This window comes from Ambystoma mexicanum, chromosome 1p (assembly GCF_040938575.1).
Source record: "Ambystoma mexicanum isolate Mex_15411 chromosome 1p, UKY_AmexF1_1, whole genome shotgun sequence".
Taxonomy (NCBI): Eukaryota; Metazoa; Chordata; class Amphibia; order Caudata; family Ambystomatidae; genus Ambystoma; species Ambystoma mexicanum.
In genome coordinates this window covers 188,584,757-188,601,273 of record NC_090921.1, presented here as the reverse complement: position 1 = coordinate 188,601,273, position 16,517 = coordinate 188,584,757, and the positions used below count along the sequence as shown (strand labels likewise).

The window sequence follows — 16,517 nt, the reverse complement described above, 5'->3', positions numbered from 1 at the left end:
ACCTGTAGGAACTCAAAATGTGCTGCAGAGAGACCCTTGTATCTTCTGGTCCATTGGAACAATGGTGCTCATCTATTCTTGTGTTTTTCTTCCTTTTTATGATGCTGAGCAGGATTCGGATGGTGAGAGAGAGGATTCTCCATACGTGCGTGCCCGGCAGAAACTGGAAGAGCTGCTGAACAAGAACATGAGGATAAGAATGACAGATGGGCGCACATTGGTCGGGTGCTTCCTATGCACTGACAGGGACTGCAACGTTATCCTGGGCTCTGCACAAGAGTACTTGAAATCCACAGGTTAGGATGTGTTGGTTGTTCATGTTGTCAAATAGCTCCTAAGTAATCCTCTTCAATAGGATACATTAGACAAAGGAAATATCTGGGTACTGTAGTGAGAACTCAAATAATTCAGTATCCTAAGCCTGATGTTACAGATTTTGTCATGATCTATCGTGCTCTTCTCTTTTTCTCTCGCCATTTAGCTTTTTCTCCCTGACACGCGTCCTTTCGCTCGCTTGCTCCTCTGCCCGCCATTGCTAGCCAAATGGGGTCTTAACCAGTTGAGTTAAATGGTTGGAGAATGCTGTCCTTGAATGTAGGGACCCAAATATGTCTTTGGGTTTGCCTCTTTTAAAGAAACATAACATTCTTGCTTAGCACAGATTTTTTATTACATGACCAAGAAAGAAACTATAGTTATTGCCCCAGGAGGGTGCCATCAATCTATAATGCTTCCTGTGAGAACACGTTTTTGAAAGGTTATCCGTTTTGTAAGCTCTATTCTTCATTCTGTAGTATTCTACCATGCACTCATGGTTGCTGTCCACGTTTTGTAGTGGAGGCGTCAAAAGTGGCCTTTCAGGCAACATGTTCCTACACCCCACCGGATTGCTTGCATTTGGCTGCCAACTCCTGAATCCCATGAGCTCAAACTCTGGGATGTACAGGGTTAAAATGTTCAGATTGAAATGACCATGTTTTGTCAGCTTTGCTGAATTGGAGAATTTTGGGGGCATTTGAGCAGGTACTGGGGTGGAGTTCCATAGTGTGGGTGTGTGACAAGAGAAGGATTGTTTGCAGGAGTCCTCTCTTTGCAGGTGAGTTGTGATTCGAGCTAGTCGTCTATTTGCGGTGCTAGGAGTGTGTGCCACGAGATATGTGGAGCTTAGTTGCCAGGTATACTGGTTTGCAACTCACGACTGCTTTGTAGATGATGTATGCAGTCTTGAACAGTATATTGGCCTAGAGAAAAAGCCTGTGTAGTTAACATAGGGTGGGGGCTATTTGGTCAACTTTCCTCACTCTGTTACTGAGGTGTGCTGCTGCATGTTGGACTGCCTTTAGGGGAGCCAAGTGAGCGGCTGGAAGGACCCTCAGAAGGGCTTTTCCCTAATCTATATTCCAGACCACAAGAGCCGGCACTATGGTCCACAAGTTATACAGTGGGATGAAGTATTTGTTTTAGTAAAAGGCAGAGACTTGGGGCCAGGCTGTTGGGGTCTGCTTGGCCATGTGATTCTGGAAGGACAGGCTGCTCTTCAGGTGAAGCATAAGCGAGTTGCGAATCTATTCATACTAAGCGCAGCGCATTGTATTGTACAGTTGTTTAGCAGGGGGCTGATGAGAATGAATTTGGTCATGGAGGGGTTAGTTTTGAGGTAGGCAGTCAACATCTAGGTCTGGATGATGGCTATGTAACCACATAGACTATGCTTCGGGTATTTTACACTCATGTATGACTGAGTATCGTCCACGAATTGGTGGATATCCACACTTTGGTGGATGGCTGTATCAGAATCTTTAAGGAGGCTGCCCAAAAACTAGAAATAAACATTAAAGAGGATCCATGAGAGATTGGGAGTCAGTTAGAATGCAACATATTCATCTTAATGGCCTTGTGACAGCCTGAGAGGTGCAAGGTAATCCAATTCAGGGCAGTGCCAGTATCGCGTCCTGTCAGCAAAGAGGGAGAGGAGGATGCGGTGGTCAACATGTTGAATGCAGCTGAGCGGTCAAGGAGAAAAAGAAGGCATGAGTCTCCCTTATCCATGATTTGGAGAGTATTGTTCACCACCTGGATAGTGGCTGTCTCAATGCTGCGCTTGGTACAGAACCTTGACTGAAGTCGTGTAGCAGATGTAGTTGAGCAAGTCGTTTTGTAGCAATTGTTTTTTTTCCAAGATTTTTCAAATGCACAGGAGGTTCGTATTGGACCGGTAGATGGCCAGGTCGTTTTTTTTTTTGTTTTGTTTTGTTCAAAATAGGTCGTATGAGATCAGTCTTGAGGGACCCTGGGAATTACTATTCAGTGTGGGAGGCATTAATGATTCTGAGCAGTGCGTTGAGCTCGGGCCCGTCAAGGGTAATCTAGTCGAGTAAGAGGTAGGTTTGGGGGAGGTGATCATTTGTAGGAGTTCCTGGGGGCAGAGAGGAGAGAACTTAGTTCAGGAGGGCAGTTTGCATACTGGCGTACAGAAGGGGCTAAAGCTGGGGGATGTTGATTCGGTGGTCTGTCGGATATTATCTGTTATTTTTAATCAAAAGGCTGTTTTTGTAGAATTTTACCCGAGTTGTTGGCATCTCTGGTTGAGGGAGGACTTGGTACAATGCTTCATTACTTTTAAGAGGACTTTGCTCCTGTTAGAGGCTGCTGTGATGGTGGTAGAGTAGTGAGCAGCATTGGCCTCTGTGATCAGAGTCCTACAGTTGGTGTAGAGGGATCTGAGGTTGGTGAAATCTGTGGGGTTTTTGCACCACTGTTTCTCCAAGGCTCTGAGCACTTGTTGGGGTTAATCGGGAGTAGGTATCTAAAGACTAGGTATAGGGTGTTGCCTTTGGTTGTGAGTGGGGGAGAGCACAGTTTGCTTAAGGTCCATGGTTTCGGTCAGTGTGACTAGTGAGCTTCAATTGTGGTTGTTGGTGTGAGACTCAGGATGTCAAAATCTCTGAGAAAGACCTTATTAGTGTGTGCTAATTTGACAGTGGAGATTAAGATGGAGATGTTAATGAAAGAGTCACGACTGTGAGGTGGTCTGTAAATGAATTTGAGGGTGATGTATTCCTTGTGTGATAAAAGGAGCTCTTAGGCAAGTGTTTCGAATAAGCTTGTTCTGTGAGAGGGAATGATTGGGTATGGCCGGTCCCTCCTGTGGATGATTGCCACTCCACCTCCTGCCCTTCTGGCCGATCGACATGTTGGATGCAGGAGCCAGATGCTAGTGTTAATCTAAATGAGGTCTAGTTTACAAATCTTACTTGTCAGTAATGATCTATGAGTATAGGCGGTGCATCCGTCCTCCACTACGAAGGGAGGGGAACTTCCAACATTCCCCACGTTAGAGGAATGCTGGTCCTAAATTGCCAAGTAGTCTAACTTTAGGTTTGGTTAGAGCTACACTACTGCCATGCTGAAAGGGTCTTGTAAGGATGTCTTGGCTCTCCCTCATGTCTTTTGGGTCCCCAGACTAGCCTAATCAACTGCAATCAGTTTCTTTGTCCAGCAATTGAGACGGGTCAGAATGCAATCCCGGCAAGGGAATGGAAAACTCGCCTCCAGAGAGATCGAGGCTTTTCTTTTGGATAAGTGAAGGAACAGGGAGCGATAGCAGTAAAAGGATTGTTCAGCATCGGCAGTGGACTGTCTAATGCCCGAAGGGAGAAAGTGCAATCCTACACTTGGTAGGGGACTCTCTTTACTGTCACTTGTCGTCAGAGCATGGACTTGTGTGGGTCCCTCTGATCCCACTTACAAGTTCCTAATACCCGATATCTTGCCTTTACCTTAGTTCTCTGTGTAGGAAGGAGGTTAGACATTTTGGATAATCCAAATAAGGTGAATCAAAGGATCAAGGGGTGAAAAACAAGCGCAATGTAGTGAGGCAGTCTTTAACAGCTTGCAAAACAAGCTAGAGTGATTCATCAGCAGCCCCAAAGCTTAATTGGTTTAAGGCATATATTTGGAAATGAGTCTCCACGGGTGGATACCTGTGTTTCTTATATATGTCACATATTGCATTTTAATGTATTTCATGTCACTTGGTGCATTTGAATGTATCGCATGACTTTACATTTCCACAAATGTGTTTCCCTGTATGTGACTGCACTGACCCAGGCACAGGGGATTGCTGCATTTCAATGTATTCCATAACAGTTGTTCCGACCCCAGGCACAGCTAGCAGGTGGCAGTTTTACGGCCAGTGAATCACCTCTTCCTGAGGAACTCTTCCCCTTCCCAGTTCATGAATGTATACCCAGCTGTCCCCATCCTGTGACCTCCTTCTCCCCTTTCTGTCACTTGGACTTTCCTGCTCCCCCAAGGGACTTGTCTATGCTCAGATTCCTGCCCCTTCCTGCCTGGACTCGGGAGAACAGCTGTGGTCACCACAAGTGTGGGTGGGGGGAGCCCTTCCATCTTCTTCTTTTGCTGTTGTTTCTGGATGTTCGCCCACCTGTCAAGTCCCTGCTCCCTTCCCCCTTGATCCCACCATACCCTTCCTGTGGAATCCCAACCCTTTTTATTGCTAATATTTTGACCTCCTGCCCCCTGCCTTCTTGTGGGTGGGCTCTACAGGGAGGAAGCAACAACCTTATAAGTGGACAGAGAACCAGGGCTAGGTCTCTTTTTATTTTTTTATTTTTTTGGCTGAACTGCTCGATGTGTGGGTGGGGGAAGTTGAGCTACAAAGACTCAATCAGGTACACTTCTCCCAATCTGGCCTACTCCCTTTCCATCCCCTTGTGCCCCTTCCTCCCCAACCTGCTCTCCTCTGCCCCTGCCCCTCTGGCTCTTTACTGGTTTCTCTCTCTCTGTGCCCCTCACTCTCCCACACTCTCTGCCCCTCTGACCTCTCCATCTCCCTCACCCTCTGGGTGTGATTAGCCAGTATTTCTCACATCAATGCCCTCAGGCCTGTGCAGACAATCGTCCATGTCTAGTGTGCCTAACTTACTGTGCTGGTAATGAGCCTGCTTCCCTATCTGTAATAAATGTGTTTCCTTATTTCTGCAAAGACATTGGTGCCTTCTTTTATGTTCTCACTTTCTTGGGAAGCCTGCCTGTTATTGCCAGAGGGGCGGGAGCCCCAGTCTGCATACACAGCGCACACATCACTGCGGTCTGCTAATTCCCTGACCTATAAACTGTGGCTTGTTCTGGGGTCGCCCACATGGCCATCCCCATTTTGGCCTGCCTTGCACTTCCACATATGGTAGCCTTTTACCACCCTCATTCCTCATATTTACAGTCTGTTCTCTTGTTTACCGACTATTTGCATGCACATTACCTACATTTGTTTGGACATGACCAACTGATCTTTTTCTCCGACCCACACCGCTAATCTCCCCCACACAAGTGTAAGACTCCCTAACAATTATTACCAAGCACCCGTACCTTTTTTTCATTAACTAACATACATACTTATTGGAGCTGCTCTCCTCGTGGGTACTAAGTGGAAAATGCTGCAATGATTAGAAGTATAACAATGGAGAACAGCAGGATGTATCGTAGCTCATCCATCCCGGGGAGTGCAGTGATGGGTAGATTTATTTTCATTTCTATGCTAAATCTCCCTCACCTGCAAGACCCCATCACTTTTAGCTGGACTCGTGGATTTTTTTGGTCTGTTCTCCCGAGTAAGGGGGAACCTTTTTCCCCACTCGCTCGTCTTTTGCTCAGTCTATGGATATCCTAGTTCATTATTTTATGGATATCATGTATACCTCCATATTTCTAAGGCTTCTGTAATTTACTTTTGTAGCACAACGGCACCTTTTGTGCAGTACTACTTGGAGCCCTTTGGGCTTCCCTTTTATATTTATTTTATTCTCCTTGGGTGAACTATTGTTCCCAAGGGAAGAGGGATGCTTTTCATCCCTTTTACATTTTCTATTGTAAGATACAGATTTTCCACACATTCGTTACAGAAAGTCATGATTCTATTAAAGACTCGGAGGCGAAAGATTATGCTCTGATCTTCTGTTTACTTCCCGAGCAGCAAAGTATAAACAAACAGTTATGAAAAACAACGCAACATAAAACTACAATTCCCAAAAAACTGCAGTGAATTCGTAGTTCGTTTTTCATAAGTCCACAAAGCCCATGTTACTTTTCCAGTCCAATCCCATTTCACTTTCCCCTATAAACACTGCATATTCCAACAGTCCTTCCTCTTTCTGCCGCTGATCGAACAACTTATTAACTTGCGCCCCAACTGGTAGACAACTTCTTTATTCTTTTCTTTGATCCCTCTTCACAACGTTGTTGTCTTCTGCTATGATCCTGTCAAAAAATATAAATTCCATGACATATCTCCTCCTGAACGGGTGGGTAATCGCATAATGGCAAACATTACATTACCATTTACAAATTATAATACTCTTAAAACAATGTTTTTGCTACCATTCATCCATTATAGCGATTGAATTGGGTGGAATAATCTTTCGCCTCCGAGTCTTTAATAGAATCGTGACTTTCTGTAACGTATGTGTGGAAAATCTGTATTCTATGTCAATTCTCTGAGGCTCAGATTAAGCTGTTTTAAAGCTTACTTACCACCAACGACGCTATCTGTTCCACTGGTCTAAAATAAAAATTCTTGAACGTTGTCTCATTAGACCAGTCTGCCGCCTTCAAAATATCTTCCAGTCGAGCCCTGACATAAAGGCTGACGATGCCGTAGCACCTCTAGCGAATGTGCTCCAAACTGTCCTATGTCAATGCCTGCCTCTGCCATGCACCATCTCCCCCATCTAGCCAAAGTGGCCGAAGCTACTGCTTTAAAAGGCTTCCTGATTGCTATTAACAGCTGATAGTCCCCCATGGTTCCCACCATATCTGACTTAGTTTCATAAGCTTTCAGACACCTAACTGGACATAATCTGGGCTTTTCAGGAAATGCCATATATTCTACAGTCTTAATACCTGTTTTTGTCCTTTTTTTCAATGTAAAATATAACACCTGTAGGCAAAAAAGACTTCCTGTTCGTCTCTAACGCCTTCACAATTGACACTCTTTTGCAGGTAATTAAACATAACAAAGTAGTTAATTTAGCCCACAGAGATTTCTTAGAAAGATTCTCATTGTCCGGCCAGGCCTCAAATATCCGCAAGACCACACTCCCGTCCCAAAGACGCGAATACCTAGGTGTAGGTTGTCTCATGCACTTGACACCTTTCCATAATCGGTATATTAAAGGACGTTCACCCACTGGTTTTCCTTAATGTACTCATGTCCTGCAGATATCGCAGATCTGTAGGTATTAATAGTTCTGTATGCTTTAGCCTGAGCTGCCTGTGCCGCAAGGAAATTCACAATGTGAATTACATCAGTTCGTATGGGATGAACTTATCTCTCCATACACCAATTATTCCATCTTCGCCATGCTACTCTGTGGCCTTCCCGGTTCCCGGTGCCCATGACTCTTTGATAAATTACTGAGCCGTCCCCGAAAGACCTGGCTTGGTTCAGACCTTACTGAAATCGCCCATGCTATCAGGTTCAGGTTCCCTGATTGTACCAATGGGTGAGTTTCTCCTGTTGGACCTAGACTATGTCCCTTCTTTGTGGCAATAGAAATGGAAAATCGTACAACCTCTCCAGCAGGTCTGGGAACCATGCTTGACCCCTCCAATTGGGTGTCACTAAAATTACTGTCGCTTCCGATCTCCTGTCCTATGCCACAGTACGTGCTATCATGGCGAACGGCGGGGAAAGCGTATTCCTTCGCCGGTCCCCATACCTGGAGAAATGCATCCGTCGCCGTCGCTTCTGGATCCGGTCTCCAGCTGAAAAATGTGGAGATCCTCCTGTTCAACCTCAAAGCGAACAAATCCATCAGACACAGACCTCTCCGATGCCTGATCTCCTGGAATACTGAGTCGTCCAGCTGCCAGTCGCTGGAGTCTCTCATGTATCTCAAATTCCAGTCCGCCAGCTGGTTGAGCTCCCCCGGCAGGTGCTCTGCCTTCATGCTGACTCCCCTCTGGAGACATAGGTGCCAAAACGCTTTGGCTATCTCTGTCAGCATCCTGGATCTCGTCCTGCCCAGTCGGTTTATGTATCTGACTGCCGGAACGTCAATCCTGAGTAATATGGCACATCTCGCTCCTTCCTGTGTTCAACAACGGACTGCGAAGGATCCCCCCAGGAGTTCGAGCAATTAATGTGTAGGCCCAATTCCTCACTCGCCCATCTCCCCACGTTCAATTGGTCGCCACATCTGGCACCCCATCCCCATCGACTGGCGTCCGATTCTATTACCAGGTCCGAGGATGAGCCAAATATCACCCTGCCATTCCATGCCTCCATGTGACAGTACCACCATTCTCGCTCCGTTCTCGCTTCCTGAGATATGGGCACTTTCTGTTTGTAAGATAGACCTGTCCTGTTCTATCTTCAACCTCTGCAGTGCAGAGGTGCTGGAAAGATTTCCTGTATCAATGATAACAGACGACCTACCAACCTCGCTATCTCCCTCAGAGAAATCACCTGTCTTGTCACCATGCTCTTTCTTTCTTTATGGAGTTCCCCTTCCCCAAAGGTAGTCTGAGAGTACCCTGGGGTCTCTCTAAGATAAAACCCAGAAATTCCATCTCCTGCGCTGGTTCTAATTCTGACTTTCCCAGTTTATTAGAAATCCCAGCTGTTGTAGTAAATCTGTTGTTTCCTGAATCTGCTCTACAAGAATCTCTCTGTTCTGGCGCATACAAATGTCGTCCAGGTAAATAATCATTCGGATTCCTTGTTCCCTGAGGTGACTTACCACTGGTTTCAATAGTTTGGTGAAGCACCATGGCGCTGATGCTAGACCGAACAGAAGACGCTTGAACTCCCATTTCTCTCCTTTCCAGAGGAACTGTAGTAGTTTTCTCTGATTCTGCTGAATCGGAATTGTTAGATGGGCGTCTCTGAGGTCTATTCTTGCTAACCTATCCCCTCTGTCGGATGTCCCTTAGCAGCTGAATCCCTTCCATCTTGAAGTGTCTGTATATTAGAAAATAACTCAGACCTTTGAGATTTATCACTGGTCTTACCTTGTGTTTGCCTTTTACCAAAAACAGGTTGCTTATGAAACCTCCCTGTCCTTCTGAGGCTGGGACGATTGCCTTTTTTTAGTTTGAGTAACTCTACTTCTCTGTCTAGCATATCCTCGTCTTGTTTGCTGAACCTTATCTGCTTTGGTATGTTTACATGTGACGGTTCCTGCCAAAATTCTAACTGAAAACCTCGAACCGTCTGCATCACCCATGCATCTGAGTATATCTCCTCCCATTTTTCTAAATGCAACCTCACACTTCCTCCTCCTGGAGGAATGTGCTTCCATCCCTTTCGCCAGTGCTTTTGTTTCTCTCACCTGTGTTATTCTGGTGGTGTTGTCTACCGCTGCCTCTCCAGCCTCTACCCCTGCTTCTTCCTCTGGACAGTAGTTCTGGAAATGCGCTCGTATGAAAAAGGACCTCCTAATCTCTCTTCCACATATGTTCGCAATGGCGCCGGAAACCCCAGGAGTCCTGTTGCGAACCTCCGTGTAATAGTGCCTCCTAATGAGGCAAGTGGTCGCCGGAACGAGTCCCGTAACGTTCTAATACTAAGCGGATTTGTTCCACCCAGACTCCCTGACGGGCTGAGCATTTTTATAAAAGCTATCTATGCGCGTGCACACATTAGACCATTACAACCATTCAACCTTCTAAAATATTGAATAAAGTGAAAAGTACTTATCTCAGCTGCTCGAGCAGCAAAGAAAGAGGAAGAAATATTGGAATATGCAGTGTTTATAGGGGAAAGTGAAATGTGATTGGACTGGAAAGAGCACATGGGCTTTGTGGACTTATGAAAAAGGAACTGCAAATTCACTGTAGTTTTTGGGAATTGTAGTTTTATGTTGCATTGTTTTTCATAATTATTTGTTTATACTTTGCTGCTGGGGAAGTAAAGAGAAGATCAGAGCATAATCTGAGCCTCCGAGTCTTGACATAGAATCAGCACACTCCACCTTATGTGGAGTACTGAGGGTTTACATAGTATCCCCTTTCTCACTGCTCCTGTAACAATTCTTTTACAGTGACGAGCACATCTGAATGGCTGGTGGCAGTGGATGTGTTCTACCGACCTTTGTATGGGTTTTACCCGCGGGTTGTGTTCACAGCCTCGGTAATGCACAGAAGGGTCACCATTGGCCCAAAATGGTGGATGTGTTCCTTTTTTGCCATTTCCTGTGTGCTTGTCCTTTCTTGGTCCTTCTTCTGCCATATTGGGTGGGGGTGCTCCTTGTTTGATTTTTTTGTCTTTGGCGGGAATCCTTTGGGAAGCCGGCCAAAACTCCAGACTGTTTGTGAAGAAGGGAAACGAGAGAGGAGTCTGAAACTCTGCAGCCCTTTCTTCTGACATGCCTCCCTGAATCCAGTTCCACCCCGCAAGGTTTATATGTAGCATGAGTGCTGATTGGCTGGGTTCCTGAATAAATGGCCTGGATCTGGAAGCTGAAGACAAATGGACCACCGGAACAGAAGAACCATAAATGAAGACGACCAGAGATGCCTGCAGCCCCTCCCAGTAACCAGTGAAGCCTGTTGAAGTGACTGTTGCTGTCCTGACCCCGTTTGTGAATCGAGAGTGAAGTTCCAATGAGGACAACTTCCTCCCATGGACCGGTGGGCATAATCGGTCCCAAGATAACCTGCAATTCGACCCATCCCACGACGTGCTGTGACCTTCCTGGGCGGCGTCCGAGTAGTCAAGCATTTTGACACAATGTTTCCTGCAATTCACACTCATTCTCTCAGTCAGCTGCAGTCTTCGACACGTCAACAGAGGGATCCATCACAAGGCCTTGTTTGCATGAAAGCAGCACCCTCCATTACTGGTACCAACGCCAGGGTCTCAAATACCCTACCCTTAAACCCCATGACATTTTGACTAATGTGATCTGCTTCATGCCTTGACCCCAATGGCAATAATGCATGTGTCAAATCATATTTTCAAATTTTCTATTTGATAAATTGCTACATAGAAAAATACAATTACTTCAGAAAACACAGATCCACAGAAAAGGGTAGAATCTTTCCATTGTAACGCCTCGGTTGTCTCCCTGACAGGCACGTCTCATGGGCTTTGGAGGGGATGCTGAAGTCTTGGGAGATATGGTGGTAGGAGAGGGAATGATCTAGTGGAAGTAGGATTCCCTGGGCGGTTCAGGGGTCGGGGGCATTCTTTAATAGGTGTTTTGACTTCCTTGATGTCTGTTTCCTTCTTTGTGTCAGTTGGCAGTGCATTCTATGCTCTGTCTGGGATATTTGTGGTGGGCTCATTTAATAAACATACAAAATGATAGGCTAAAACAAGTGGCTTGTAGAATAAATATAACAAGCACTGGGCCAACAGCAGGGCCCTTTCACAGCATAATCATCAGGTGACTGCCACTGCACTAGAATTTGTTTCACTGAACTGGCCACATCCCTCGGGCCGTTCGTTCTTCACAAATTCTGTGCAGCTGGTGATGTGCACCTCTTTTCCTATGCAGTACCAGTAGGGAATAATCAACTCTTCAGTAACACAGCCTCACCTCAAGTAGCAAAGCGGCAACACGACCAATGCTACACTGCAGGTGGTTGGTGCTAGAAGATAATGCTACTTCATGGGCTGGTCCTCCACGACATGCCTCAATTTAGTTAGGGTAACTTGCTCAAACCGTGTGGCACCATGTGTAGACGATACGTCACCAGGCAGTGCCGAAGCTTATGCACGAGAACAGTCCGTGTCTGGGCTGCAGTGCTAAAACTGGGCACAGATGCCTCGTGCCAGCTAACAGACCTCTACAACATCTGCTGGCTTGCCCCCTTCTTTTCCATTATGGATCAGTGTAGGGATGCCCACGCGCACTCAAGGTATAGGGATCCACCAGAGCACTAGCTGCATGGGAACTGCAATGCTTGCTCCGTCCCCCCACCCCACCTCCGCTTGCCATGCCCACTGCAGAAGCATTGCCACACCCTGGAAGCATTTTCCCAAACTGCAAATTCCCACTTGGACTGGTTCCAATGAAGATTAACCACCATTTCCCTGGTGCTATGGGACTGAAGACATTTATTACAACTTATCAGTGCTACTCACAAGGCTTCTCAGCCAGCTCGTAACCAGGGTTTCAAGAAAGAGAAGCCAGAAGTCGAAGGAAGATTTAATGTGCACTTGAAAAGATAGCAGAATCGCCGTCAGGCCTATTTGTTGTATCTTAACTGTCAAATGTACCATATTCACTTAATCTGCTTGTGCAGACCATTATTGCTTCAGAAATTCAAGGGCTCTGAGCAACTGTTGTTTTTTTCCCTGTGTTCCCACCCTCCTTGAGCGCCTTAAAACACTTGCCTGTGTATAGGCGCTAAATAAACAATACCATACCATACAATTAACAGTAAAATTCAAATTTGCAGATATAGCGTTTTTTATTGCCTGATTCCTGTGAGTGGATTCTCTCGTTTCTTTCAAGTTCATCCCTATGCCTGAACTTGTTGGCACTTGAATATCCACAGGAAAAACACTCTTAGGAGGCAAGAAAATTCCCCCCCATTTATATGCTCGAAAAGTCGGCCTGCTTAATGCATCCATTTCTTCCGGGGGAGCAGGAATTTCTTCTAATCTTATCAAACCAACTGTATCCCCCGACGAAGCACTCCTCAGGTTATATGGCTTTGACATCACTGGCGTTCCTCTCGCGCTCCTCTACGGAGTTTGTTTTCTAGAGTGGAGATCTTCAATCCAAATTTTAGAGTAAAACTCCAAAATCAGACGGTATTTAGTTTAGTATATACTACTGAGCGAGTCAAAGGCTCAGCCCGCAGTCCTCGCTCAGAGCGTCATATTCTAAAGAGGGAAGCAAAGCGTATTCCGTGATATCTTTCCTTTTAGGTTTTGTGTAGTTCAATCAGTTTAGAACTACCAGACTCTGATATGCAGATTATACTGACTCCCACCAACAGTTTTGTGCATCGGGGCTTCTTAACAGACAAAAACAAAACGCACTTCAGTCAAGTTTCAACTATTTTGGGGACCCACTTTGCACGTAATGTACTTGTCCTCTTGATCTCCACAACCGAACACTACCAAACACTTAAGCCACGCTTCCGCCAAAATGAGACCCTTCCAAAATGCAGATTTAGGTTAGTATATTGTTTTGCAATGGCGTAATGATGATATTGTCAGTATGTGCCGTTTTTCTGCTTTGTAGCAGTTGAGCTCATAGGTGGTACAATGTGGGGTTTGCAGCCTGTTGGTCTGATTTGACTGCCCTAAACCCGCATTATTTGAGATGTGACACCAATGGCATTGGTGCGGATTCCCATTTGTTGAAATAAAGCACGTTATCTTGTTTGTAGTTTTTTTTCGGGTTTTATTAACGAGTGAATTCGCGGTGTCACAGGGACGCTTTTCTTGAATGGGAAGTGACCAGTTTTCATGCATGCAGGAACAGCGAGACGGAAGAAATGAGGGGTGGGTGTGGGTGGCAGGTCATTGTGGGCGGTGGGTGCAGAAGGCAAAGATTTGGTCGAGAGAAGGAGAAAGGGGGTTGCGTGCGTGTCCCTGCATAATACGAGAGAAACTGGGATTGGGGAGGAGACACCGGTTTGTGGGGCTGTCCCCAACATTAGAGGGCAGAGCAATAAGGGAGCAGGAGGCTAGGAAATGGGCCGGTGGTATCGATAAAGCCTGGCCTAGAAAGATTGTCTTTAGCAAACCAGGCCTATGCCAAGACACGGATTCCAGGAGTATTAGTTCTGGAATTGCACCATCATGAACCTAGGTGGCAATAGCCTCTCTACCTAAGTCCCTGCCAATCTCCCACCCCTTTAACCAGCCCAATGCATTGAAGGGTATGCCACCATGTCTTGGTAAAACGCATGTTTGCACAAAGTCTGACACTCAATACAGTTAAAAAATGAAAACTACAAACAAGCCAATGTGCTTGATTTCAACAAATTGGAAAGGGGTGTTGACACGATCTCAAAAAAATACTTGTGCAGTGTAAACCGTGATATGTAAACAAAAAATGCCAGATACTGCCAAACGGTTCACACAGTGGGAGGCAATGAATAAGAGCTGTTGAATGCACTTAGCCATATATTTCTTAATGGGTTGTGATCACCTTTCTTGATCCATGAAACACTTGTAGGAATGATCATCACGCTCTGTTTTCTCTTTTCAGATTCTTTCTCTGCCCGTGAGCCCCGTGTGCTGGGCTTGGCTATGGTACCTGGGCACCACATAGTCTCCATCGAGGTGGAAGTAGAGAGTTTATCCTGCCCCCAGTACTTGTAGCCAATGAACAGATGGAGGCGCGGCAGCAGAGCCAAGCAACCATACATGGACAAGCTCCTATGCATTTGGATCACATGCCATTTCCTCGGAGATGGACTCAGCTGGCTGTGCACAGGACAGGGGTGGTTCAAACCAAATGCCAAATGCCCGGTGCTGCTCCACCCCGTCTCCCACATCTCAGCACCGCCTCTCATCAAGGGACTGTTGAATGAGCTGTTTTTAACCAGGACTCTTGCAGGGCAACAAGCAGCTGGAGCTGAATAATTTATATATAATTGTTGCTGTTAAAGAACCATTTTTAAGACGTCTAGTAATGGGGGTATTTTAGTTGGTTGTGGGCCTTCAGTTATTGTTTTTTATTGCATATATGAGCTGCTAATTTATTTGAATAACAAAACCTTACGTTTGTACAATTGTCGAGATGTTCATCTGTATGAGTCGGCCAAAGGGGCTCATGGAGGCACCTTGCCGGTGACCCCAGCATGTGATCTACAGTCTCCATCACGTGTCCAGTTTGGGAAAAACAGATAGAAGTGTTCAAGTGGTACATGGGTCCGGGAGAGCGGGCCGAGGGGGAAATGGCAACTGGACGCGCATGGGGGGAGGAGCAGAAAGTGCTTATGTAAGACAGGATTGGGCCTGCAGAGCAGTACAAGCTTCTGTACAACTATAAGAATCTTCCTTCTCAAGACAGCATTAGTCAGAGTACCAATCTGAATATTTCCAAATTGGGCTAGGGATGCGGTACAAGCTGGGATGCTGGAAGAGTACATTCCCCAGGGAGCACTGCCACCCAATACACAATTTCTGTGCATGCCTTTCGGTATTGATAGCATGCCATTTTTGGGAATATGCAAGAAGGGGTGTTGGGTGACCCTCACGGTAAGAATGTGATCCACTGAGAAAAGTGGGTGGGGCTTCCTGCAGAATTGCAGCATAGCACAAGCACTAGAACAAAAGTCCCGTCAGGGTTGGTGGAGGACTTAAACTGTGGCAGACTAAGAAGCTTTTAGATAATGAGTTTCTAGTGCCTGCCGAGAACTTTCAGAGCCAATGCTGAGATGCAGCCGGCATCGCTCTGCGTTGGCACTCACACCAGGACTTACCCAACAAGTAATTATGATTGATTGATTTTCATGGTGTGATTAATAAAAAGCAATCCCCTGCCCTACTCTGGGGACATCTAGAGGCGTGGCCAAGGGAGCGCGTGACCACCCTGATCTAGTGGATGAAGGACCCAGGAGTGGTATGTGCATGATCTGCTCACCCACACTTGAGACACTCTTTATTGGGCAGATGACGGTCAAATGCCAGGTGATGCTACCACTGGCTCTATAGGGGCATTGCAAAGAAACCTGCAACCACACAGAGTAAACTGTACACCCTCTCTGAGGCAAACTTGGGCAACACAGGGTCTGATCTCCACAGAAAATATGGTAAACAATAAAGAGAATAAGTTATCCAATTAAGTGCAAAGTATATTTCTTTTATTCACAAGAGGGTACTATGCCCAATGCGTTTCGAGATGAGCTCTCTTCTTCAGGGGCCAATACAATTTCGGATTATTTTCAATCTAGCCAAAAAAAATCAAACATGTATGTGATTAGAAATCAACAAATTTTAGAGTGTGTACATATCAACATTCAATGGCATAAATTTAAATTTTCAGCAATATATCCCACAAATTATAGTTTGGAGACCTAGACATTCGTAGCTTCATTGTGATCTCACAAATACTAGACAAAAAGAAGAGCTAATTGTTAAACCAGCTAAGGTGATTCAGAAAAAGCCTGCCGGGGTCATGGTTCAGCTAAGGTAAGTTAGGGAATACTTATCTGAATTAGAATTCTTTTGTGTTCAAAAGTGATTATGGAAATGCCTACTAGAGTCATGGTGCAGCTAAGGTAAGTTAGAGAATACCTATCTGAATTAAAAATTCTTATCCTATTTGTGTCCAAAGGATGCATATAGCATGGAGTGGTATGCATATTCATCCACTCTGCCAGTAGATTGAATCTATAAGATGGATGTTCTTCATAAGTACAGAACAAAAACGTAGGACACAAACTTACCAGCACAGTAGTAAAGGTGCTGTGTGGAATAGTTTGTTCCTGTAGACAGAGGAGTTAGCTTTACTTGAGGTCAATATTAATCCCAATAAGATGTGTGGAAAGATAGAACCAGCAGTCCTGATGATAAGTGGTGGTCC

The 16,517-nt window shown here is 45.5% G+C and overlaps 1 protein-coding gene across 1 annotated transcript in view; it reads left to right on the top strand.

Annotated features, from left to right (window-relative positions):
• Positions 1 to 14,721, top strand: part of NAA38 (N-alpha-acetyltransferase 38, NatC auxiliary subunit) — a 70,047-nt gene extending 55,326 nt beyond the window's left edge. The window contains exons 2-3 of the mRNA XM_069646288.1: positions 113 to 296; positions 14,196 to 14,721. Of these exons, the coding sequence (XP_069502389.1) occupies positions 113 to 296; positions 14,196 to 14,308 (297 nt within the window). The 3' untranslated portion in view covers positions 14,309 to 14,721. The remainder of the gene's footprint in view (positions 1 to 112; positions 297 to 14,195) is intronic.
• The last annotated feature ends 1,796 nt before the right edge of the window (positions 14,722 to 16,517 follow it).